Source organism: Hippoglossus hippoglossus, chromosome 23 (genome assembly GCF_009819705.1).
Source record: "Hippoglossus hippoglossus isolate fHipHip1 chromosome 23, fHipHip1.pri, whole genome shotgun sequence".
NCBI classification, from domain to species: Eukaryota; Metazoa; Chordata; class Actinopteri; order Pleuronectiformes; family Pleuronectidae; genus Hippoglossus; species Hippoglossus hippoglossus.
In genome coordinates, this window is record NC_047173.1 from 10,369,895 (window position 1) to 10,394,218 (window position 24,324).

Sequence of the window (24,324 nt, forward strand, 5' to 3'; positions counted from 1 at the left end):
TTTAAAACAGACAAATTCCCCCAGAGATCCTCTCGGTCTAATGAAGCCATTAGACGCTCCCGTCTGGGAAATCTACAAAGGCCTCGCTCGACTCCAGGCGGTGGTTGAATCTCCCTCAACCAAATTAACTGCATCCCACTAAAGTAATTACAGCTTTGTGTCAGTGATTGTCTTCATATATCTGCATATCCAGCCTGCACGGTAGCGAGGACGTGAGCTCTTAGAAGAAGCTTAGTCTCCATCTGCAGGTACCTGGGACATAATGTAGCGTGACATGATATAAAATTGATGTTCTTCCTGTTTTCTGGCTTCATTCTGAGCCGCTGCAGCTTGTTTTTATGTGTGTGAAGTGCATTTTATACGTATTTGTATGTGGCAGAAAATGCAGGATGATTCACAAATGATATGGAATAATTTAAAAACCATTTTTCTGAGCAAATACATGAAGAAAAGTGGAGGGTTTCTCTTGATATATCCTGCAGGGGGCAGTGGCGTAGCATCAACTCATCCTCACTGAGTCTCCTCGATGATGAGCAGAACAGATTCAGTGTAAAATCGTCCCCCAGTTGTTCTTTGCCCTCAAACAACATTTACTTTTCATATTCACTAACTCCTAATCCGACATATTTTAAGTGGTTTAACTCTGAGATTAAAACCCTGAGCTGTTCTATTTGAGGAACTAAAATCTGCACTTTTCCTCTCTTTCCCTGCTAATAATCTCTAATTCACCCACTTTGTGAGCTATTTTGGGGACAAAGTGCATGATTTCCAAGCCTCTGGTTTGCAGAAGAAGTGAAATCCTTTCAACAACAGCCTTTTTGTCTCTCACACAGCCGAGGACTGGTCAGATTTATTATTTCTCAAGGGGACATTCGTCTTTTTTTAGATGCTAAGAATAATTAAATGTTCCCATTTGGAATTTTGGTCTCAAAAGAGCCCAAAACAAGGGGAGAGGGTTACAGTTCTCTGAAGCCTAAAGAAAAGAGATTTACAGCCCAACTCAGAAATAAGAGTATGTCCAAAAATGTCTGTTAGTGGAGCAGGTAGATGTGAAGGGGAGGTTGTCACGTAATGAAAGAACATGTTTGAGACGGAGGAAGAAAGAAAGGATTCTTCCACAGAGGAGCAGCAGCAGTGGAAAACAGGCTGAAAAGAAGCCAGCTTGACTTTTCTCTCCTTAACACTGAGGCCATTGTGAAGGGCGTCAGCACTCAGAGCAAATTGCTTCTCACTGACATAATCACTCAAGAACATTTCAGATGTAAAATCAAGTTTTTCCCTTTTTTCTTCAGAACTCGGTCCATTGGTTTCCAGGGATGACGTGTGTCCCTTACTCCTCTTCATCTTCTCAGAACATCTGGGATGAAGAACCACCCGGTGATGTCACAAAGTCAGACACGTGAGGAAAATGTTCGATAGATTATTTAAAAATAATTTTAAACTAACTTACAAAGTAACTGATACATTTTCTGTCACGAATTTGGTCAGTTCGGTCACAAGTGGTTTGGAGGAATTTGGATGAGATTGTTGATAACAAAACAAAAAATCGAATTAAATCATATTGAAAATAGTCACTGAAAAAAACAAACCTCTTATTTAAACTACAGGAAACGACTGACACATAGAACAACATTTGGTTCATGCCTCTTGACAGAACTGCCTGAAAAACATGAATAAGCGTAAGAGTTTATTTAGTGATTCCAGCCAAATAAATAATCAAAACGACAAAACATCCTGTTTCCGCCGCCATGCTGCTTTAAAAACGGACTTTTATAAGATAAAAAGAACTTGTTTCATTATAGATGAAGAGCTTCACATTGCTCAGTCTGATCGAGCTCTCTTTCTCTTGTGTGTCTCCATCTCTTTTCGACTTCCAGCTTTTACGCTTAATTTTTCATACATTTGTTTTGGGGTTATTTCAAATAGAGTGCCTCCCACAGGGCACCACACCTTGGTCTTGGTTTCAAAGGACCCTTTTTCCCCTTGAGCCCAGTGATTTTCTCGCCCTTTTCTCGCCCTTTGTTTGGACCAGGTTTGAGTTAATCCCTTTCTTGGTCAACTAATTAAAAACACCCAGGTTTGCCAGATAACAGGCAGTGTGATATTAAGCTTTGGCAGCAACACAGCCAGGAAGCAATGGTCGAGAGATTCCTCATAGAGAGAGGAGGTAGAACAGGGATCTTATGAAAGTGGGACAAAGGTTTTTCTCCCTCATTAAACAAAGAGGAATTTATTAAGGTTTCATAGCCACAGGTTTCATCCTGTGCTGAAGCTAGAAATTAAAACACGCCGGGTGAGAACAGAAAACCTGAACCAGAGAATTTTACATAATTTTAATAGGATTGGAATTTGTGAAATCTCAGCCAACATTGTGATTTGGGTTGTAACACCTGCTTGATGGTGTATTTTACTTCTAACTGTTCAGAATGTGATTATTCGTTTATTTGATTTTGCCAAAAGTACTGGGCAATATTTCATTGGTCGAAAACGATGACTCCAGACAGTGGAGAGATGAACAAGCGAAAACTATTTGCTACCTTAATTTAATCCATAAATTTCCTGCAGCCTTTGTCTCCTGAGAAACGCTGGAACATTTTGTGCAGTTATTTTAAGAAAATCACCTCAGTTGAACTGGTCACGTCCAGACACATGCCGCTGCTGGCACAGAGTCATGAGGGCATTTTTTTTAATTTTAAAGACTCATGAGCTTAAAATGCTGAGAACCACTGGTCTGCTATTTAGAGTACAGAGCTTCTACAGACAGCTCTGAGGAAAAAGACAAAGAAATCTCTTATTATGTCTTCGGATCACTGGTAATTGACAGGAAAATACTCAAATACCTGCTTCTAGATCTTCAGCTGTTACTTTTATTAGACCGACCGAAAAGATTTTTACCACTGTCCATTTTTTTGTCAACAGGATTATGCAAAAACTTCTCAACAGATTTACATTTTACATTTTCCTATAGATATCCGAATAATTCATGGATCTTGATGAAATACATCTGGCATATTTATTTAGACTGATGTTTGATGCAGGACTGGCTGTGGCTCAGGGGTTAGAGCGGTCGTCCTCTAACCTGAAGGTTTGTGTCCCTGTCTTCCCCATTCTGCATGGCCAAAGTGTCCTTGGGCCAGATACTAAGCCCCAAATTGTCCCTTCTCAAATAGAAAGCACTGCTCATATGTGTCTGAATGGGTGAATGGCAAAAGCTGTACTGTAAAGCGCTTTGAGTGGTCATCAAGACAAGAAAAGCTCTATATAAATACAGACCATTTACATGTAAATTAGGTTTCACAAGGGTACAGGCTTTTTTCAGCTGCTGTACGGCAATAAATCTGCGTGTAGATCCACACAAAGGGATGGATCCAGGAATGCTTTCTGTAGCATTGCGATAAAGGCTCCTTGTTGGAGGTACTGAGAACCAAACAGTGACACTGCTGGTGTTATAGGGAAGGAGAATCTTTCAGTGGTCATTAACTCTTTGGGTATAGACCATACCAGGGTCCTTTAGTTTCAGTGTGTCCTCAGGATGACACAACTAACAAGTACTCTATTCAGAGGAAGTCTGGTTCAGAGGTGAGGACTCCAATTTGGCGTGAACCTGTGGGGTCAGGAGAAGAAGGAAAAATCTGTTCAGCCTGAAAGATTTCATTCTAACACAGAAAACTGATTCCAAAATTCCACCTGAGCAGGGAAGATCAGTTCACTATTTGGAAAGCAAGGACAGCATAGAGAGTATAGAGGGATTTAGCACTTGAGGGATTCCAGCAATGAAACCTTTGTAGACGCAGCCAGGTAGAACGACAGAGACCCTATACAGTTAAATTCTCAAATCACATGGTCTGCAGTGGTGCCAGGCAGAAACGAATGGCCGATTGTGCCAAGCACCGCAGACAGGTCAAGAATGATGAGGACCAGGAATAAGGAGGCGGCATGAGGAGAGTGGAGTGCTTTTGAAATTCAGAGTAGTTGGGGTGTCTGCTGGCCTGACTCGTGACTGACTGGGGTCGAGGGGGTCGTGTTGTGACCGGTACAGAGAGAGCTGGTCGGAGAAAGCATGTTGAAGAGGTTGAGAAAGGGATTAAAAGAGCGGCTCACGTCTGCAGGTCCTGACAACAGACGGGGCAAGAGTCGCCGTCTTGAATTGATGGCAGACAGTGTGCAGACACACGGGTTTAAGAGAAGGCAGGAGGTCAAGCACACACATTTTAAGAATTTACCAAGGAGATGATGAGAGAAACATGAGAAACGTGGAGACTAACTCATCCTCAATCTTTTACAAAATGTGCCCCAGAGGCATTAAATAATTGATTTGATGGAGATGGTCAAGGCTCGATAAGGAGTTCTACTAGACTATCTTTCAATTCAATGATACAGACGGATATTTTGACTGTCAAAACATAACATAGCATCATATTTGTGAAGGTCCAGGATTTTAAAATATTGGTTAAATATATGTATATCATGCAGCCTATACCACAACCTACACAGGTGTTTTTACTTTGTTGGCCGACAATGACTGCTCCACAAAAGTGAAGCCAAAGAGACTCCTGGTGGCTGGCTGCAGTATATGTCATAAACTCCGCCTCCTCCATGTTAATGGGTGGGAAATGGCCCAAACTTAAAAAAATCCAAATACATTAAAAGAAATATTTTCTTAATTTTATTCCGGTGACTTCCTGATCGGTGCTGCTCAGACTCCAAATGTGTAAGATGGCTGCTGTGTCCGGGGGTATTTTAGCTTCATTTCTGGATAGTGGGAGGTAGTGGAGAAGCTTTTACCATCTTTATATACAATGTAGGGTTCTGACTGATTAAACCTCTGCGCTGCTTGTCAACTTAATTTTCAGAAGCAGAGAAATATTGAAGGTTAAAGTTTTGTCCGACAGGTGCAAAGAAACCTGGAGAGAGTGAGAACAATCTCCCTCAGGCACAGTGTGTTCACACCAACAGTCCCGAGAAGAGGTCTAATGAGGCAAAGTGAAAACACGTGTCAGGATCTTAACCATTTGGCTGCTGGCATTGGAAATTGGCTGTTTTAGCTCAAACTGTTCCTGCCTACTATCCAATTTGAATAACTTATCTATACAAAGCATTAAATCATTAGAAATCCCTGTGAGTGACAGGGCTGCCTCGTGATTTTACTGTGTCACAGACACGCCACTAACAGCAGCAGCGGGAGTATTGGGTGCATTAAGTCTGAAGATGGGTTTTAAATCCTTTAATCTGTCAGCACTTGTCACCACTGCTTGAAAGAAAACATCAATCACTCATGGCTTGATTGTTACAACAGCTTCACCATATGTTGAGGATTAGATTCTGCATTGTAAACTGACGTGTGGGCCTAGACCTACAGCTCTGGAACCAATGACTGCTATCAAAATTAAAGCTGCCAAGAAATATAAGGCTCACATAATGGATTTTATTCAATTAATGAGTCATATAAATGAATTTGTCAAAAGCTGAGCACAAAAAATGCATTTTTTTTCAGTTTGAGCAGATAATGTATCTGAGTTGCAGTGAAATTACAGTTTACTGAAGGAATTGTTTCTGCACGATCAGCACAACAGGCAGCTGTCATGATTAATGCTGTGAGGCATGATGACATCAGTCTCGACTGGAATATAACTCTGAATATAACTCAGAAATGAGAATATAAACGTTCTAACTTGAATGAGATGTTCTTAAATCTCAGTCCCAAAAACGTCACTGTTTCCTTCCTACTTATGTTGTGCAGTGAAACATCCCACAGACTTATATTTAATTCTAGTGGAGATTGCAATGTTCCCAAAGATACCAATTAGGTCAGACTGTATTCTGAGGGAAGAAGTTCCTGAAATGATGCACAAAGACATCCAGAATATTTCTATCTCATGGGCTGGTGCAGCCATAAAAAAAACCATGGTCTTGGGTTGGAAGCTCAATGTAACTATGGGTCTTTAAATTATTTGCAAGGATGCAGGTATGCAGTGTTTCAAATGTTGTGAGAAATATATTTTTCTTCAAAATTTAATAGATGATGGACTCATAGTAATTGGAGAAGCCATATTTTTTGCATTGTCTGCAGACTATATATCACAGATATACATCAATGTCTTGACTCAGAGTTAGAAAACATGTCTTTCTGTCTGTATATTGAACACATATCTCACAAAACGTTCATCTTATTAACTTCACACCTCGTATAAGTAACGTTAATGGTCCAGGAAAGTGCAGAGTCAAATTCGGTGCGATCTGGACACGCGATACGATCTATTCAATAAAATTAGACAGGTAAACAGTGCCTTGCAGTCAGTGGGTGTGGGTTGAACATATCTTCTTCTAAATCCTCATATAAACTACATCAGTGGTCGGCAACTAGTGGCCTGCGGACCATAATCACTACCACATATTTTGGATAGTTTGATTGTTTTCATTTCACCATATCGGACTGACAGACATTATATCATTGTGCGGATGCTGATCTCTGTCATGGAAACAACGTTCATAGAATTCTCTTCAAGATAAAAGCACAACATTTACATTTACAGTAAAGTAGTATCTGGTTGATCCAGGATGCACAACGACTTCATTGCAGATAAACCCGGTAGGATGAACACCAACTTCACTCTGCACCTTAGACGTTGTTTATAAAGAGCTCTGCAACTTCCAGCACACAAACAATTAAAAAGTGACAGTATATTGTAGAACTGTTTGAGGAGGACTCACTCATAAGAAGGAATAATTCTGAAGTAGCTCCGGAGCATAAAGACAGGCCGTTCCAAACAGGCAGGTTTAGAGCGGGCACTGCAGTACTTCACATCTTTTAAGAAAATAAGACGCAATAATACAGTTTTTTATTACAAAACTTATATTGGATTAAAAAAATTCCAAAAGGACGTTCACGATGAAAAAAAAGATTTGTCAAAACACCACATTGTCCCATAACAAACTTTGGTGACTACATCAGACATGTGAGGATCTACTATGAGGTTGTCAGTCCATTGCAGCTTTAACCTTCAAAGAAAATCCTGAAAATTTACATTTCTGGATGATTTTTTTAACCAAACACATGAAGTGTATGTTAAATATACAGATTTATCAAACACCACACTGTCTCACAACAAAACAAAGTGTTTGGTGACTGCATCGGACGTGTGAGGATCCTCGGGTCCAGTCGCGTCGCCGGTGCGTTGCAGCTTTAACCGGTCCATCATGCCTTGCGGTGTCCCAGTTGCGTTCCCATGTAGTTTCCAGCACGCTGCTCCGAGGGCTCCCTCCCTTCACAGCGGGGCTACCAGCGGGCGGAGCGCCGTGCGTGTGAGCTCCGTGTCGGATGTCCGATGAGTGGAGTGACGCGTGTTTACATCCACACGGACCATCGTCATCCGCACTGAGGAGGCGGCGGAGGAGGGAGAGAAACGTGTCCGCTCCCTGCGATGCATTGATCGGAATAAAAGCAGGATCCGGGGCCGCGGACCATGCACCGGGAGACATTTCTCCTCCAGAGAGGAAGAGAGTGAGGCAGCAGAGTTTTTAGAACATGTCCTGAAATCATCTTTAACTGAGGTATGTTTGTTTTATACACAGGGAGCAATGTGGTCAGTGCTTCTGCTGTGTGGGGGGGGGGGGGGGCATTGATGCGTCAGTGAAGGCAACATTTAAAAACCTGCAGGTTCTTGGGCTCCTTCTAAAAAAAAACGACTTCAGTTATTTCAGAAAACAAAGTGATCAGATGTTGTTGCATAACTTTGTTTTGGGGATCAGATGCATTCAGATGAATTCCCATCATCCTCCTGTGGAAATCTCCAGGAAGATGCTGCAGAAAATTGAATAATGTCTTTTTTTTGTGGTCACACTTCATCATCAAAACGTGTTGTGACCCTGGAGAGATTCTCCACATGATGCACGAGCCATCTGTGTGTGTGTGTGTGTGTGTGTGTGTGTGTGTGTGTGTGTGAGTGTGTGAGTGTGTGTGTCTGTGTGTGTGTGTGAGCCCTGCAGTGATGAATCTCTTAATAGAGTTTGGGCTTTAAGCGCTCACTCAGCAGTGGTTTTAATCAGAGTTCCTTCAACTGAGTCAGACAGCCACAGTGCAGACTGAGGAGTCCTTGAAGCACACGTGTGATGGAGACAAGGGCAACACTCATTCACTCACAGCCACTTCTAGGTTTGTAGTGTGAGAATGCACATTGGGGAAATGTGTGTACTCGTGCACAGGATAATACACTATGAGATCACAGATGCACTTTCTGATAAACTAAACTCGTCACCTGAACTACATTTGCTCCCTTTTTCTTTAATGACATGTTAATTTACCATTTTACCACATACTCAAGCATCGTTTATCAAATCTTGACCTTGTCCAACACTTAAAATCTGCTTGGTTTATGTCTCGTAGCCAGTAAAAGATGTTGTAGTTTCCAAAATATCCCATTTACAACTATGGGACTCAGTGGAGCGCATATACCTCCGGCCAACAGTCCAAATTCTTAAATATCAGTTCCCTAAATATGCCAGTTTTTCTTATCATCAAGACCCATGAATTATCCCCTGGGAATTGAATGTGTTCTTCCCTGATCCATATCACATCCCTGCACCAAGTTTCATGGAAGTCAGTTCTGTTGTTTTTGTGTAATCCTGTTCACAAGCACACAAATCAACAAACAAATGGACGCAGATTATAACAAGGAAAAGTAGCAAATTCTCACATTTGTGAAGCTTCAACCATCAAAAGTCTGATTATATACGGAAGAGCAGCTTCAATAATTTTATGAAAATAGTCGCTAACTGACTTTCAATGTAATCAGTGATTTGGATTAATCACTGAATCAATTCTTCAGTATTCTCACCTTGAATCAACCCGAATCTCTGCAGGTAAAGTGACGTCTCTGAACATCCCGTCAGTTTTCTAGATCCAGGCTACGTCTACAAATCCCTCCGACCGTTTCCCCACTCCGACCATTTAACTTTTTGAATTCACAATGCATCGATTCAACTTTTATCCATTCATGCTTGTGTTATTATTTGGGGAATAATCACATAAAGATCTGTGTCAAGAGAGAAATGATAATTTTAAAGATTTTCACGTTGTTAATCTAATCCAGAACCCCCACCCCCCCACCTCCCACCACCTCATGGTCGGCTAAGCTCCGAGTCTTACAGGGTTAAAGGCTTATTGTCTCCACCAAGCTGATTAGTTTGAACTTTTGAGACTGCAAGGTGGCAATTTGGTCACTCAACTTCATTATATGCTGGCCGCTGCCATGTAGCACTGCTGGAAATAACATACAAATAATATAGAGTTGATTTTACTGCTGTTTTCCAAGCGTCTGCAGCAGTTTTAACACAACCAGAGCAAGTGGTGACGTACCCAACCGCCTTTTAACGTCTTCCCACTAATTTGGATTAAAATGCACATCGATCACCATATGTTGCATCCACGCTGAACGCCACACCGCTTGGCCACATTCAAATCTTACATACGTTTCTGGAACGGATGATTGACGCTACCTGAATACGGAGCTGTTGTGTTGTGTAGCGGTTTCACTCAGCTTATTCCAGCTTGTGTTAAACCTGCAGCCGCCGCTCTCCCCCTCACCTGACAGGGCTGATGTGGAAGTAATCTCTAAAAGGCATCTCCGCTCAGCAGCACACGACCGACGAGGAAACCGAAAGGAACACGGGAGGCTGAAACGTTACGATTGCAGTATGTGGGAACAATAGGTGGAGGAGCATGCGTTTCCTTGTGTAGTCCAGTAGTATTAGGAGGGGGCGCAGGATACTCCATCAGGAGAAGTGCCATCTTGTCCGAGCACAACGGTCAAATCCTAATTAAATTTGCTTCTTTATATTAGAAATACCTGCTGACACGAGCAGCTCCCGAGGCTATTTTTAGCCTCGCTGGCAGCGTGGCTCCAGGAGTGGCAATGTCAGTCACACCGAAGGGTCTCAACTACTGCCAGGAAATTTAGTGCAGTCATATTATATTATTATATTGTTATCTCCGCCAAGGAGGTTATGTTTCTGCCCCTGTCTGTTTTGATTTTCAGCAGGATTACGCAAAAACTGCTGAACAGATTTTCACGAAATTTGGTGAAAGGATGAGATATGTGGCCGTGAAAGAACCCATAAAAGTTTGGTGTGGATCCAGGACATTTTTTATCACTTTCTTTAACATTGCGAGATGTGAGAGGTGGATTTTTTTTTTTTTACATTTCCCCAGATTTCTAGAGAATAATTCATAAATCCTAATGAAAACATTTTGGCGTGGATCTGGATGAAGAGGAGGAACCAGGACACAACACCAAAAAGAAAAATATGCATAAACACAGACAAATAGGGAGTAGCACTTAAACACAAGGCGCAAGGCTTATCCTTAAAGGGAATAAGGCGGTGTGTGGGGCCTGAGCTTGGCCCCAGTATTTTCCACAAAAGGCCTCCAGGCTCCCTCAAAGTCACCAGAGGATCCACGTGCAGCAAGTCTCAATTTCTCATCTCAAACGGTTGACATGTTGCATCACCTCACTGAATCCAGCTGGGAGGGTGAGGAGATCTCATTAACCCGAGTTTAGATCCAGAAAGTTTATTATTGTTCCCACCCGCAACACCAAAAAATGGCCGTCATGGGATCTGGCAGCGGACCACCACCCAGAAAACTTCAGATGGTGTCTTTAAACGTTAAACACCACCCAGAAATCTTTTATCACTCTGTGAGATAGGGCCAACGGTGAAGGTATGCGCTCTACAAAGTGCCATTCTAGTTTCTAATGTGAAGTGTATTCATTTAGCTAGAGTGAGGGATTAATTTCCACTTAGGCATGTGAACTAAAACCTTCCATCTGCTCCAATTCAAATTATTAAATTGCCTAATCTCCACCTGCAGATCAGCTGGGAGACGTTTCCGCAGCGACCCCACTTACTATACCTCTTGATCTCGGGAAACCCCGCTGCAGCGAACACCTCCGTGCTTTCTCCGAGGCCACATTCAGCGGAGACAAAGAGGAAGTGACAGGAAAGCACGGGTTTGCTTCTTAATTGTTGCTGATTGTTTTGGTTTACTTTCCCAGACTGTGCCCTCGAATCAATCCAGTCATCTGTGTAAAGCTCGGACAAAGGCAGAGCTGCGTCGCCATGGTGAGGGATTGTTTGCATCCAGCTAGCCATGTGGGCACACACACACACACACACACACACACACACACACACACACACACACACACACACACACACACACACACACACACACTGCAGCATGCTCTTTTGTCCGTGCACCCCTTGTTTCTGTGGACCCCCTCCTGCTGCCGCTGCCTCCTTTTTGCTGCAAAAATTGGCCTGTGGTTGCGTCATCGTCTGTTGTTGCTCATTGCTGCTGCTTCAAAAAAGCCTCGTCTCCTCAGTAATTTTCACAAGATGTCATTTTTTTATTTTTTAGACTGACATCAGTGAATTCAAAGGAAACGTGACATTTGGCAACAAATTAATTGGATTTTCTTTTTTTGTGCAAAGTTTTGTTTTGTTGGCAGGCTGCCGGATATGAGTAAGGGTCAATGGTTCAAACCTGATCAATGAGTTTGTTAAAGTCTAATTTAGCGACGGGCTGAGAGCGTTCAGCCGAACACGGCAGGAAATGAACCCCTTGATGGGTATCAAGTGTGGCACTAGAAGCTTTTCTTTACATTTTTCAATCTTAATATCTTTTTAAAGCTCGACTCAGGGCTATTAAAGGAGCTTATGTGCTGAGCTGTCTCATGAACTGTCCACGTCTGAGGGAACATAAATAAGAAACACTACGTGCCACACTGTGTCCCCTCCCTAGCTCTGCCTTTCTGTGGCATCCTGAGAATGAAACTTCAGGGGAGGCAGACTGAAGTCACCGCTAAGTTTAGCTCGACGGTTCACAGCCCAGACGACACGGTATTCTTCACGTCTGAAACATAAATGGCTGTGGCAAAAGTTGTTGATTCGTACTGACAGCGTCCAGAGCAGAGACACACTGTATCTTTTCAAATCTTTTCTCGTATAACCTCGACCAACTCTGCCTCTATCTCCTCTTCTGAAGAAGCAGCTCTTTCTTTAGTTACACACCAACTTGCTATTACATGACAGCCTTAAAATGTTGGTGTTTTCAGGGTGGACCTATCTTTGTTTTTGAAAGCAAATAAATGAACGACATGTCTCCACAAGGGAAGCCAAAATATTCTGGATGTGGTTGCTGCCATCTTGCACCGGTGACATCATTTGGAGCCAGACTCAGCTGTCTATCCCAATGTTTTTATAGCAACAAAAAAACTAACTTATAAGAAAGATTAACACTTGAACAAACGTCAGACAAAAAACATCTTTGGAAAAAACTTGACTTTTTGATTTGGTGGAAGGGGAACATGAATCTTTTGTACAAAATGTATTGGCAATCCAACCATAGTCCCCTCTGCTGAAGGTCATTGACTCTCCTGCATAAGAGACCAACTCCGTGCTGGATTCTCTATGAATTGTTTACTACGTGTCGTGAAGTAGGAATGTGGAGGGATGAGTCTGTTTATTAAACTGTGACGAATGGAAAAGGAAATACCAGCAGCTCCAGCACCTTTCCCACAGGTTCTGAGGTCACTTACCGTGGAAATGTGAAGCTCAGTGAGCGGGGCCCATCGCTAAATATGGAGGTTTACATTTAAAGTGAGGCTGAACCAAAATAGAAGCACACATGTCGCAGCATGCTAATTTGTGTGTACGCACCATGTATAGCCTGTATGATTTATTTATCCTCTTGGTGGCAGTGGGGGCTTCAAAGGAACTGTAATTTAGATCAAAGTCATAACCAGAGAGAAAGTGGAAATAGTATGTAGAAAATATAAGCAAACGTAGCACAATAACAGCAATGGGGGGGGGGGGGGGGGTGAAATGAGCAGCAGTGGTGGTTCAGGCATGACGGTGTCCTAATGATTCGAGTGTTGGAAGTTATTAGCTGGGTAAAGGAAATCGAAGATCGTTTCCACAAGGAAACAGACTTCAGTAGCTGTGTTGTTTGAGCTGCAGAGCAAGGAATTCGATTAGTTTGACATTGAGTCTGTTGCCAATGTGGTGCATGTTGTTCTCTGACGTCACAGCTTCTATATCCTGATCAGCGTAGCTTGTAGGAATCAGATTTTGATTCTCACCGGAGTCATCGGTGTAGAGCATCTCCGCAGCTATGAAAGGGATCAAAGCTTGTGAACATATAGATCTGCTTCGGTTCCGCTTCGCAACCTCCGAACATCTGCTCCTGCACAGCTGCCTGCTCCTATGGCACTGTACTGTATGCCACCTCTGATAAAATCAAACATCTCCCAACATATGTTGTGATATTTGTGCCAAGGGGCCAGTGAGAACGAGTCAAGGAGGGAAAACTAACCATTGATTGACCAAGAAAGGAAAGTTATTAGTGTGGTCGGTTTGACCTTATGTCTTCTATTTCTATACGCGTTGTTTCCACATGTCTGCACTTGCAGCTGAAGATGTCTTGCATTGATTTTTCTATTAAATAGACACTGTAACCTTCGTGGCAAAGGTGACTTATTTACCATTTTTATAGTAAGTGTCTAGAGCCAGTGGATAGAGGCGTTATGTTATTGGGTTGTCAGTCCATCCATCCTATTCTTGTGAACACAGTATCTTAAGAAATTCTTGATGGAATTTCTTTAAATTTGGTACAAATGTCCAATTGGATATAACGATTAGCCGATTAGAATTTGTTGGTCAAAGGTCAATGTCACAGTGACCTCACAAAACGAATTGCTTGCCTTGAGAACATGATATCTCAGGAACACTGAGGCAAGGGGATTTCTTCACCTCTGGTACAAACGTTTACTTGGACTCAAAGATAAACTGATTTGATTTTGAAGGTCAAGGTTACTGTGACCTCACGACACCTCGGGAGAATCCTCACTTAGACTCATGGATTAACTGATTAGGTTCGGGTGGTCAAAGGTCAAGGTTATGTCACACAAAGCATGTTATTGGCCTCTGGAACATGATATCTTAAGTCTGCCTTCTATTTTGACCACTTGTCATTTGGACTCAAAGATTAACTGATTAGACTTCAGTGGTCAAAGGTCAAAGGTCGCAGGGATCTCCTATTAGTCTGCATTTTTTTTTTTTTATGTAGACCAAAACTGCACTGGTTGGCTGAGACACACAACCAGTTACCAGGTTGTGTGTCTCATTAGGGCTGTAATTCTAGTTTTCAACCTAATTTATATTGGTTGACTGAAGCAGAGTCTCTCATAGCTTAAAGCTTAAATCTTTCACCTTAACTCATCAACATATGAACGTTAGATTCTCTCGAGTAATGAAATGTTTAAACAATATTTGGATTTTAGTGAAGTAGAACCAATTTAGCTCCGATTTTATGACAAGTTTCTGATAATTGTTTTACAGATGTGTGAGCGACTTGAGTACGACTTTTCGTGTGTGTGTGTGTGTGTGTGTGTGTGTGTGTGTGTGTGCGCGCAGATAGAGGAATCAGGTTTACAAGCCTGTGTGAACTGGCTCTTCCTGCTGGACGAGACCTCAGTGTGATCTGGATATCGCTCGTCATTAAATAAACACTGTATTACAACATTTCGACCTCAGCTGTGAAAGTGGAGAGTGTCATCACATCATCTGTTTGGACACTGTGTGTTTTAACAGAACCGTGTCTCAGAGCTGTTTGTTAACAAGCTGTAAATACACAGGGGTCTAGTTTTGATTTCCAGTAAAGAGTAGATTCAGATTATAAACACTGGTTCCACTCTGGACACATGTTGGCTACACTGTTGACGAGAGAATCTTTTTAATGTCAGATTCTATTTAGATATTGTGCAGTTTGATCAGAAACACCTCATAAACTTTAAACAATACTTCTACACTGTATCTTTAAGGTATTTTGTTTGTGGGCTTATATTTGTGCTGTTGTAATGTTGCACTCTTTCTTTAGACCACCCCCAATCTCCCTCTCTTCCTTCCATTCACCTTGCCTTCTTTGTTTATCCATCTGCCCCTCCAGAGTGATTTGTCTTCCTTTCCTTTCTCGTCCACCTCTATTCTGTGTCCCACCGAGCTGTATTCAGGGTAATAGTCTCATTTACTGGGCTGTAAACAGGTGTCGGGGTTCAGATGCATCCTCCTGTCTGCGGTTACAAATCGTCCTGCTCCGCACCAAATGCAGGCCTTGCCCTCGCCAGATGCCAAGGAGCGTCCAATGTAATGCGGTCTCCGTAGGAGGAGGCCTCGAGGGGGAGCAGGAGCTAAATAGCAGGAGAGATTGGAGTCCCATTCCAGCTGTGATAAAGATGGAAGGCGCCTAAATTGTAATAAGGGAGGCCTGAAGCCATATGAAAGTCAAGGATCAGAGCGGAGCTGATGGCCCCGTCAGGAAAAAAGAGCGCTGCCGCCCTGTAGGGTTGCATAAGTCTGAGCATTAGGCACCTGCTCCCTCATTGCTCTGCTGCTCTGGCCCCGCTGCCGTGGCCTTGCCAGCTTCGTAATGACTGCCTCGCTGCCTGACGTGCTTGTGTCAGCAGTTTGAAATGGCTCTCGTTCTACGTGCATGCAACTGCTGTAAGCCCCCCCCGCACCGACACCGGCGAATGAAAAATATATTGAATGGGGCCTGTTAGACGGTCGCAGTCGCTGCACCACAAGTGTGTTGTTGCATTCATTTATCAGCGGCGCTACAGGAAACTGCCTCAAAAGAACAAGTGTTGCAAGTTGTTGTGTTGTTGCTTTACACGAGGCCGGTGTCGCTCTGCACAACTGTGTAGTTTGTGTGTGTTTGGATGATTTATTTATTTTACCTAACTGAAACTGGAGGTTGACGAAATGTGAGGCTGTGGAAATTTTGTTTTTATTGTGACAATATGATCGCATTGTGTTATTGCTTTACAAAAAATTGTTTTACAGATTGTGCACAGTGGGTTTTTCGAGCTTTTTAACTGAAAACCATTAACTGCTGTGGCTGGTAACACACGTCATTGTGGTGAAATTGAACCAAAACAGTGCAGTTGTTGCCATACAACCAAAACAATGAGCTGAAAGATGCTAAAACTCTCTGTGCTTGTCACTATTAAGTTATCTAACCTATTCTTAGTATGATAATATTTGATGCAGCATCAAGGTTTTTCCTTTACAAGCATTGAACAAATCTTTATTCTTTTTTTTTCTTTTAGGATGGACATTAAATCATCATTAGCGCCCCGCAGTGGTGTGGAGGTATGAGGGCCTCTGGATGAAGGCCATGGAGCTGAAAGTGTGGGTGGACGGAGTGCAGCGCATCGTGTGCGGGGTCACGGAGTTCACCACATGCCAGGAAGTGGTCATCGCCCTGGCTCAAGCCATCGGTAAGATCTAAACTACTTTTACTTATGTTGCTTGTTCGTTGGTGGCAGATACTTTAAAATCTAAGATAGAGGATTGTAAGATATTAACATAAAGTATTGGTGACTTGATAGGAAATTCACAGGCCAATATAAATACACCAAGGTCTTGGAGAATCCAAAAGGCAAACTGATAACTGGACAAAGACCACCACCACCACAGAGGAGTAGATTATAGATGAAATCTTCTCCATCTGGCCTTTTAATGCCGAACAACAGTGCAAATAATATGTCGTCCCACAGAGATCCCAATGGGGACACTTTGTGATGTGGACTGTGTCCAATATTGGCCCGGGCAGGTTGTCAGACATAGTGGAGATGATAAATTGCATGAAAATGAAAAGTGACTTGAGGGCACAAAGAGAGATTCACCACAAATGTGCTGCACAAAAACGAAATGAGCCCGACTGCAGACGCTGCTTTATTGACATGTTCTGTTCGTTTGCAGAGAAACGAGTTGACACTCTGCTTCTGTTTGTCATCACATGGATTGTGTTGTGCGTGAAGCTTTGTGAAGTCAATGAGGAGATGATTTTTTTAAATTGAGAGACATCTTCTTTTTTTTTAAACAGATTTAGCGCTTAATTTCTCACTAAAGTCATTGATGTTTTTCCTCAGAGCTAAAAGGATCATGCACAGTGACAGTGTATCAGGAGTTATGGCTTTCACTGTCCTTTGTGTCCCCTGTGCCTTTTGTCCAGCCCAGGCCACTTTGATGTGAATGGCCGGCTGTGGTGATGAATGTGCCTCTTTTACGAGGACCCTTACTGTGCAAGACGAGGGTGAGGGTGCAATGGGCAGTGTTAAGCTGTTATCTGTATGTGTACACACAAGAATGCAGGCGAACCCACACAATAACACACACAAGGGGCCGTGAACCATTGAACCAAGTCCTTTTCCCGACACAGTCAGTGTTTGTGTTGAGTCTTCCCACTGTAAAGTTCTTTCACTATACACACTGGTTAAGTTCTTTGAATCTGCCCACGGTGCACGAGCGTGGGAGAGTTGTAAAAGAGTTTTGTCTATTTTATTTCTCCTCACTGTAGAAGAAAAGCAACTACTACTACAACTACTTTTGTAAAAATTCTCAAACATGATTGAAGAGCCAAGGTTTTTGGCTGCATGCTTAGTATTTACCATTTTATAAATAATGTTTTACCACCATAAATCTTGTGTCATCTTCATAAAAAGGAAGTGAAAGCTGCGTTTCCAACTAGTGTGTTCAAGTGGGCCAAAAATAGATCCTTGTGGGACACCATAGGTCAGAGGGACCTCCAAGGAAAAGGCAACTATGACAAAGAAGCTTGTGTTACGAGCGGAATCAGTCATAGGCATCATCCCTAAAGAAAATCCTTATTCTTACTGGATCAGTTATTCCTGTCACTTCATAATAGTGGTATTTAGTGACGAGGATTAGTGGATCTAAGTGATTAATTCTGATTAATATAGAGAAGTATTGGTTTCTGTAAAACCTAAAATTGAAAATTAAACTGTGGTTTGAAGATTGAAGGTTTTATAATCTATTTTTAGGATTGTTTATGTGAAGAGGATAAACATTTGCATGTGTAAACCAGCAAGAGATACTAATCAGACCAACTATCTTAAAATGTTTCTGCAAAACTCAACCAGTGATGGTACACGATTAAAATGCAGAACCAGGGTTGGCATTGCACCAATAAATAGACTTGGCAAGCCAGATGAGTGTGTGTGTCTGGACTTGGTAGATCTGGACAATATCATGTGCTGTAGCTCTAAAGAAACAGCATGAAAGCTGCTCTCATTGGCCTTTTTGCCCCAGGTCGCACTGGCAGATACACTTTGATCGAGAAATGGCGTGATACGGAGCGCCACCTGGCTCCAAATGAAAACCCTGTGGTGTCCCTCAACAAGTGGGGTCAGTATGCCAGCGACGTGCAGCTCATCCTCCAACGAACCGGCCCGTCCGTCAGCGAGCGGCCCGCCTCCGACGGGCAGGGTCGCGTACCGGAGCGAGGCTTCTACCGGCAGAGCCTCCCGCCTCTGGCCAAGTTCCGGCCATCGGGGTCGGACCACTCGATAAAACGAAGGGAACCCAAACGCAAATCTCTGACCTTCACTGGAGGGGCCAAGGGTCTGCGGGACATATTTGGGAGAAGCAGAGATGCTGAAGGTAGAGTGCTGTGTTAGTGTGTTTTTATTTATTTTGTCTATCCCTCATACTGGTTTCATTCATGGTTTATTTCCTTCCCTTCCTCCCTCTTTTCTACATATCATCAAACGTTTCGTCTCCCACCTACCTACCCACCCATCCATCCATCCAGCCAAACAGCCCCAGCAGCGCAGTGTGAGCCTGAGCCTGAGCAGAGTTGGAGGTGGTGGAGTAGCATCTGTGCCTGGGAGTCCAGCCAGAGAGCTGAGCCGGCTGGTGCAGCTGCAGAGAGACAAACTCCAGGCCCTGGAGAGCCGTCTGCTGGGCTGTGAGGCCGAGCTGGGAGACTGGGAGGAGGCCGCCGGCGAGGCCAACGAAGTAAAGACAAACTACAGCTGCCAGAGCTTTTACTTACAGAAAACTCTAAACCCACATGTCCTCAAATCTATTAGCTTTTACACCGTAAATCAAGCATTTCTCAACTCATCTCTTGAGTATTTTATATTCTCTTTGGGTCGAGTTTCCAAATGAAATCTTTTTTCTCTGTCACCAGGGAGAAAATTTGGAGGAGGAGCTGCTGCTTTTGGAGCAGCAGGTGAGGAGGAATGATGCCGAGATGGAGGAGGAGGAATTCTGGGAGAACGAGCTGCAGATCGAGCAGGAGAGCGAGCGGCAACTCCGGCAGCAGCTGGCCGAGCTGCAGGGCCGCGTACGCGACTGCGAGGCCCAGCTTTTAGAGTACATAACGCGCATACAGGTGAGCGTGGCATTGAAAAAGACGTCTTCTGATTCCACTGGATTCACAAAACAGCATGGAAACCTTCTGTATTTTTCTTTTTGTACAATCTCACTGTGGATATTGAAGAATAAAGTAGTTTGCGAAGGTAATTTTCACGCCTGGCTGTCTGTATTTATTTTCTGTGATGTTGTGCAGAGCATGGAATCAGGTCTGGAGCAGGAGCGGCTGCAGCAGGAGGCCGAGCTCAACCAGAAGGTCAACGAGGAGGAGGTAGAAGCTTCCAGAACATTCGTAACAACATGCAAACTCAACACATAAACAGCTGTGGAGCCTCTCACTGTCTGTCCTGCAGAAATTACTATTAAACCTAAGCTGCACAGAATCTGCTAAATTAGCTACAGGGAGATTTCTTCCAGACAGAGCAGACTAGAAAGCTCTAAGTAGACTGCATACCTCAGCTAAGGCCCAATAGTCCCCTTAATTCCCCTTAAATAGTCTCCTTTAATTAAATTCAATCAATCCGCACCCAATTGCACACCAATATCAGTCACCCTGACTTTTCAGATCCACGAACTATTCCCTGGAAAATCTGTGAAAAAGCATTGTTAAAGAATGTTTAAGAAAGGGATTAAAAAAAAATTCCTGCATCTGCCCCCTTATCCAGATCTGCACCAGAGTTTAATGGGTTCTTCCCGGAGCCATAAACACATCCCTCCACTACGTTTCGTGGAAAATAGTTAGAGGAGTTTTTGCATAATCCTGCAAAACAAACAAACAAACATAGCCTCATGTGGGAAAACGGAGAGAAAGTGGCAAAACTGTTGCATTTAAAATAGATTTAACTGGTTGATTAAAAACAAATCACTACATATGTATAGCTTCCATTATAAATACAGTTTGTGACACTGCACCTTTTTTCTTTCATCTTAAGGGAACTCAACTTTAAGCATCAGAGTCCTCCTGCATGTTTTAACAATGGAGGATGTGTGAATCACCTTTGGCCACTTCCTCTATAAAAGGTTGTTGCTGCGTTTCAGGTGCGAGCTCAGCTGGAGAAAGTGAGGGCAGAGCTGGAGACGCAGAGCCAACAAACGGCGCGGCTGGAGAGCAGCTGCAGGGCGTTGGAACGCTCACTTGGCCAGTCAGGCAAGAGAATACAGGTCAGCTCCGATTCTCCTGCCTCCTGTTTTATTCAGTTTTATTAGCGCTGTAACCTCAACAATACATTTTTTTTGCACCTTTTAGCCATTTGCTGCTGTCTGATTTCAGAAAAATGTTTTAAAGTACTAACTCAAAAGTTTGGCGCCGCAGTGTGAAAATTGTACCCGGCAACCAGGTGGAACTGTGGAAATCTAAGCTCATTAAACCGTGGGCAGTGAAGCGAATTTTAATCTCTGGCTTGCGGGGATGCGAGGTGGATCTTTTTGGCTGCATGCGCCCTAGTATGAGATAAAGTGCCGTATGTGCAGGCGAGGTCCAGCAGGGTGTGGGAAGCGTGAGGTAATGAGAGGGGGGAAAGGGAGCGAGGAGGGGGTTCCAGCATTCTTCGCCTGATTAGAGAGGGGCCTGAATAAGAACACAATCCCTCGCCTGCAGTTGCGTAACCATCCAGCAGCTACGTTTCTCTGTTGCCGTCTCGACTGAGCTCCGGCTTCTGCAGAGAATGATACCTTATTAATTTCCTCACATGAAAGATGCAGATTAGAGCGAAAGCAGCCATTTTCCTGCACCAGGAAAATGGCCTGAAAATTGGGTCTGGACATTTTCTGGATTTCACATGTGAAGAACAGCAGCAGGAGATGTGTGTGGGTCAGATGCATTCGCAGCAACAGGAAAATCTCTGGTGAGGGGTGGCACCCGGGTAGAACATGCAGGAGGCAGGATCTGACGTATAAATTATCTCCAATCTCGTCCTCTTTTAAGGTTGACATCTTCGTCTGTGTCTTCAACATGTATGATGCCTATTTTACATCCTGAGATATATGTAGTCTTCTTGTTTTGTGTCCTTGCAAGAAAACCACCTTTCAAAATGACTTTAAATTCATTACTGTTGTTGTCTTGGTGTCTTTTCTGTTTCTTTCCGGCGCAGGAGAAAGAGCAGGAGCTGGAACAGCTGACTAAAGAGCTGCGACAGGTCAACCTGCAGCAGTTCATTCAGCAGACTGGTACCAAGGTCACTGTGCTGCCTGCTCGACCTGCAGGAGAGGACAACACCACCGGCACGTACACACACACACACACACACACACACACACACACACACACATATATTAGTAAGATCAATCATCATTCTGAGTGAGGTACTCTATATATTGTTTTTACATGTGTATGAGCACAGTGCCACCCTGTGGTCATCCTGTGAATTACAGGTTAGGCCAGTCACAGCAGCTTATGTCTATAACCCTGTTACATGGAACTAATCACCAGCACCTCTGAGAAGCTCAGTGAGTTTCACAGTGAGTCAAAAAGAAAATAAATCATTTTAATTCTCAAAAGAAAAAATCCCAGACAATGTTTTTTGTCATGTAGAAAACACCTGGCAGCTTCTTTACAGACGTGAAATGAATAAAACTGAAGTAATAGTGAGTAGTTACCAAAACTAATTGCAAAAATACCAAAGGCAGAGTCTTTAATCACAAGAATAACATGTCTGACTGTTTGAATTACTGTTGTTCCTCCTCTGTTAAAGCGGGAAAATCCATTTCATGTTTGGCTTTTAAACCTCTGCTGTTTCAGAGGTGGAGTCTGGCTCCCTGAACAGACGCGGCTCGTCTCGTCTCTTACCCAGCGACCTCCGCACTCTGCAAAACACCATCTCCTCCAGCCTCAACCCAGAGGGGATCTACGTGTGACCCAGGGGACCATCATGCTTCAGCCTGGTGTTACTGGACTGTTTTCTAACTGGGAGTGACCACATAATCTGCTGAACTGCTCCTGATTAACACACTGCAACGAGCACAGCTCCAGGAGCATCCTGTGGAGGATCAGTGTGATATCGTGAAAGACAAGTCTGATCTGTTTTGCATCTTTTTTTGCACCACCTCTTCCTCCTCCATCTTACACGGACACTCCAACTGATGTCAAAACCCATTTGCAAGCAAGCATTTAATGAGTGAAGACTCCTCTTAAAAAAACAAACAAGCCAGCAGACATTTTCTTGTCAGGTACGGAGGCTCGAGGTGGATAAACCTTTTATTTTTTAATGTCGTCAATCATGAACTGGAACTGCAGTTTCAGGATGCAAAGTGTGGACACATGTAAACATGTAAGAATAGACAAAAAAGAAGGTATATGCATGAGCATGCACAAACCGTGACGTCACACCTGTGCTATAACTCATAGCCATATCTGATTGCCTTACTCTGGTGTTTTCAAACCAGACGTCAACAGGTCTAATGTTAAAAAGAAACTCAAGGTAGCTACTGAACACTATGCGCCATATTGATTTAGTATTCAGGTGATCAGGTGATCCCTTGTCACGGAGACCGATGTCAGTGTAACTTAACGATGGCTTGATCCTTTTTATACCATGACTTTACTTTTTGAATTGATTTAAACAGACAATTTACATCCTATTTCAAGTTGAGGGATGGCACAGTGAGCAAGTGGTTAACACAGTCGTCTCACAGGTCTCCGGCTTGAATCCCAGCTAAGCCAGGGTCCTTCTGTGTGGAGTTTGTGTCTGCGTGGGTTTTCTTTGGCTTCCTCCCACAGCCCAAAGACATGCAGGTTAATGGAGACTCTGAATGAGCTGTGGTGAGTGTGAGTGGTTGTTGTCTCTGTATGTTGGCTCTGCGATACCCTGGCAACTAGCGTGCACCCCAGCTCCTGCCCGATGTCAGCTGGGACTAGCTCCAGCTGCCCTACGACCATCAAAGAATAAGCGGTATAGATAAAGGATGGATGGATGGATAGATTTTCTGTTGACTAATATTAACTCATCTGATAAAACTGGGCCACAAAGTAAAATCAGCAGCTACTTGACATTTTTTGTGAAACTGTGGCTATTTTTCTTCAGCCTGAAAAATGTTGCCAACAATGACTAAATACTCTGTTCGACCACTGGGTGGTGACAAAACATATATTATTTAGCCAGCTGAAAGTTAACTGTGTGAAAGTTAGTCCTGCTCCCAGATGATGTTTTTTTCTTTTTTTTTCCTGTCTTTGTTCGTTTTCATATTGTTTTGTGACGAAGCCTCAGCACTTTAGCTCCCAGTGTATTTACCTGAGGTGCAACTTACGGTGTTGGCCAAGACATGTTTCACTGTGTTCATCGAGCAGGGACACACACACACACACACACACACACACACACCCACACACACACAGTATTCGTTTGTTCCATCTGACTTTTATCGTTTTAACCAACTAAAGATGTCTCATATGAACCAAAGCTAATGTAAAAAAAAATCATGAATAGTTAGATGAATGTACTTTTTAAAATATGTACGCAGCTTATTCAGATTAAGTGTATACTTAAATAACTTGTGAATAACAAATTGTAAATGTGTACAAAAATATATTCAATCATAAAAAAATATATATATATATCAATAGTGATATGCACACAAATGCCCAAACTAGGGATAACATGTACACTAACCTAAATGTGTGTGCATGGGTGACTTCAGTGCCATACACAGTGTGGGAACTTTTTCTGCTTCAATATGATTTGTGCACAGGTGCAATCTGTTCTAAACCCCGTTCACAAACCTGAATTTCTCATCCAGGATTTCATTTCTGACGGATTCTCCCTGAGCTTCACCCGAACGCATGCGAAGAAGCTGGAGTTTGTTCTGCTAACGCTTAAATAACACGAGTGAATTCCTGGCTCCGGTGTGGAGGTTGCCGCTCCGTTGTTTGCTCTGCAGTGCTGAGGTTCCCCCGGAGGAAGTCACGTCACGTATCTCTTTGGAATAACGGCATGCCTTACTGGAAGAAAAACTGTAACTGATTTCACATCAGTCTAGTCTATTTTTTCAAAGTAGATTGAAGTCTATAATATGCAGAGTGTTAAAGGGGTTAGGTTCTAGTGCTGCTGTTCAATAGGCAGCTCTGTGTGCATGCTTTGTGTGATTGGTTTT

The 24,324-nt window shown here is 43.0% G+C and overlaps 1 protein-coding gene across 3 annotated transcripts; it reads left to right on the forward strand.

Annotated features, from left to right (window-relative positions):
- The first annotated feature begins 4,482 nt into the window (after positions 1–4,482).
- On the forward strand, positions 4,483–23,803 carry rassf8b (Ras association domain family member 8b). 3 transcript variants are annotated; one of them, XM_034578804.1, is made up of 11 exons: positions 4,483–4,494; positions 7,240–7,551; positions 11,052–11,118; positions 16,167–16,337; positions 18,172–18,522; positions 18,674–18,879; positions 19,055–19,258; positions 19,436–19,510; positions 20,278–20,400; positions 21,330–21,459; positions 21,977–23,803. In XM_034578804.1, exons 4-11 carry the CDS (start codon positions 16,226–16,228, stop codon positions 22,090–22,092), a joined length of 1,317 nt encoding a protein of 438 aa, XP_034434695.1. In that variant the 5' UTR covers positions 4,483–4,494; positions 7,240–7,551; positions 11,052–11,118; positions 16,167–16,225; the 3' UTR covers positions 22,093–23,803. The 3 variants fall into 3 exon arrangements, with proteins under 3 accessions (XP_034434695.1, XP_034434694.1, XP_034434696.1); XM_034578803.1 differs by lacking the exon at positions 4,483–4,494 and having other exon boundaries at positions 7,024–7,551; XM_034578805.1 differs by lacking the exons at positions 4,483–4,494; positions 11,052–11,118 and having other exon boundaries at positions 7,024–7,551.
- The last annotated feature ends 521 nt before the right edge of the window (positions 23,804–24,324 follow it).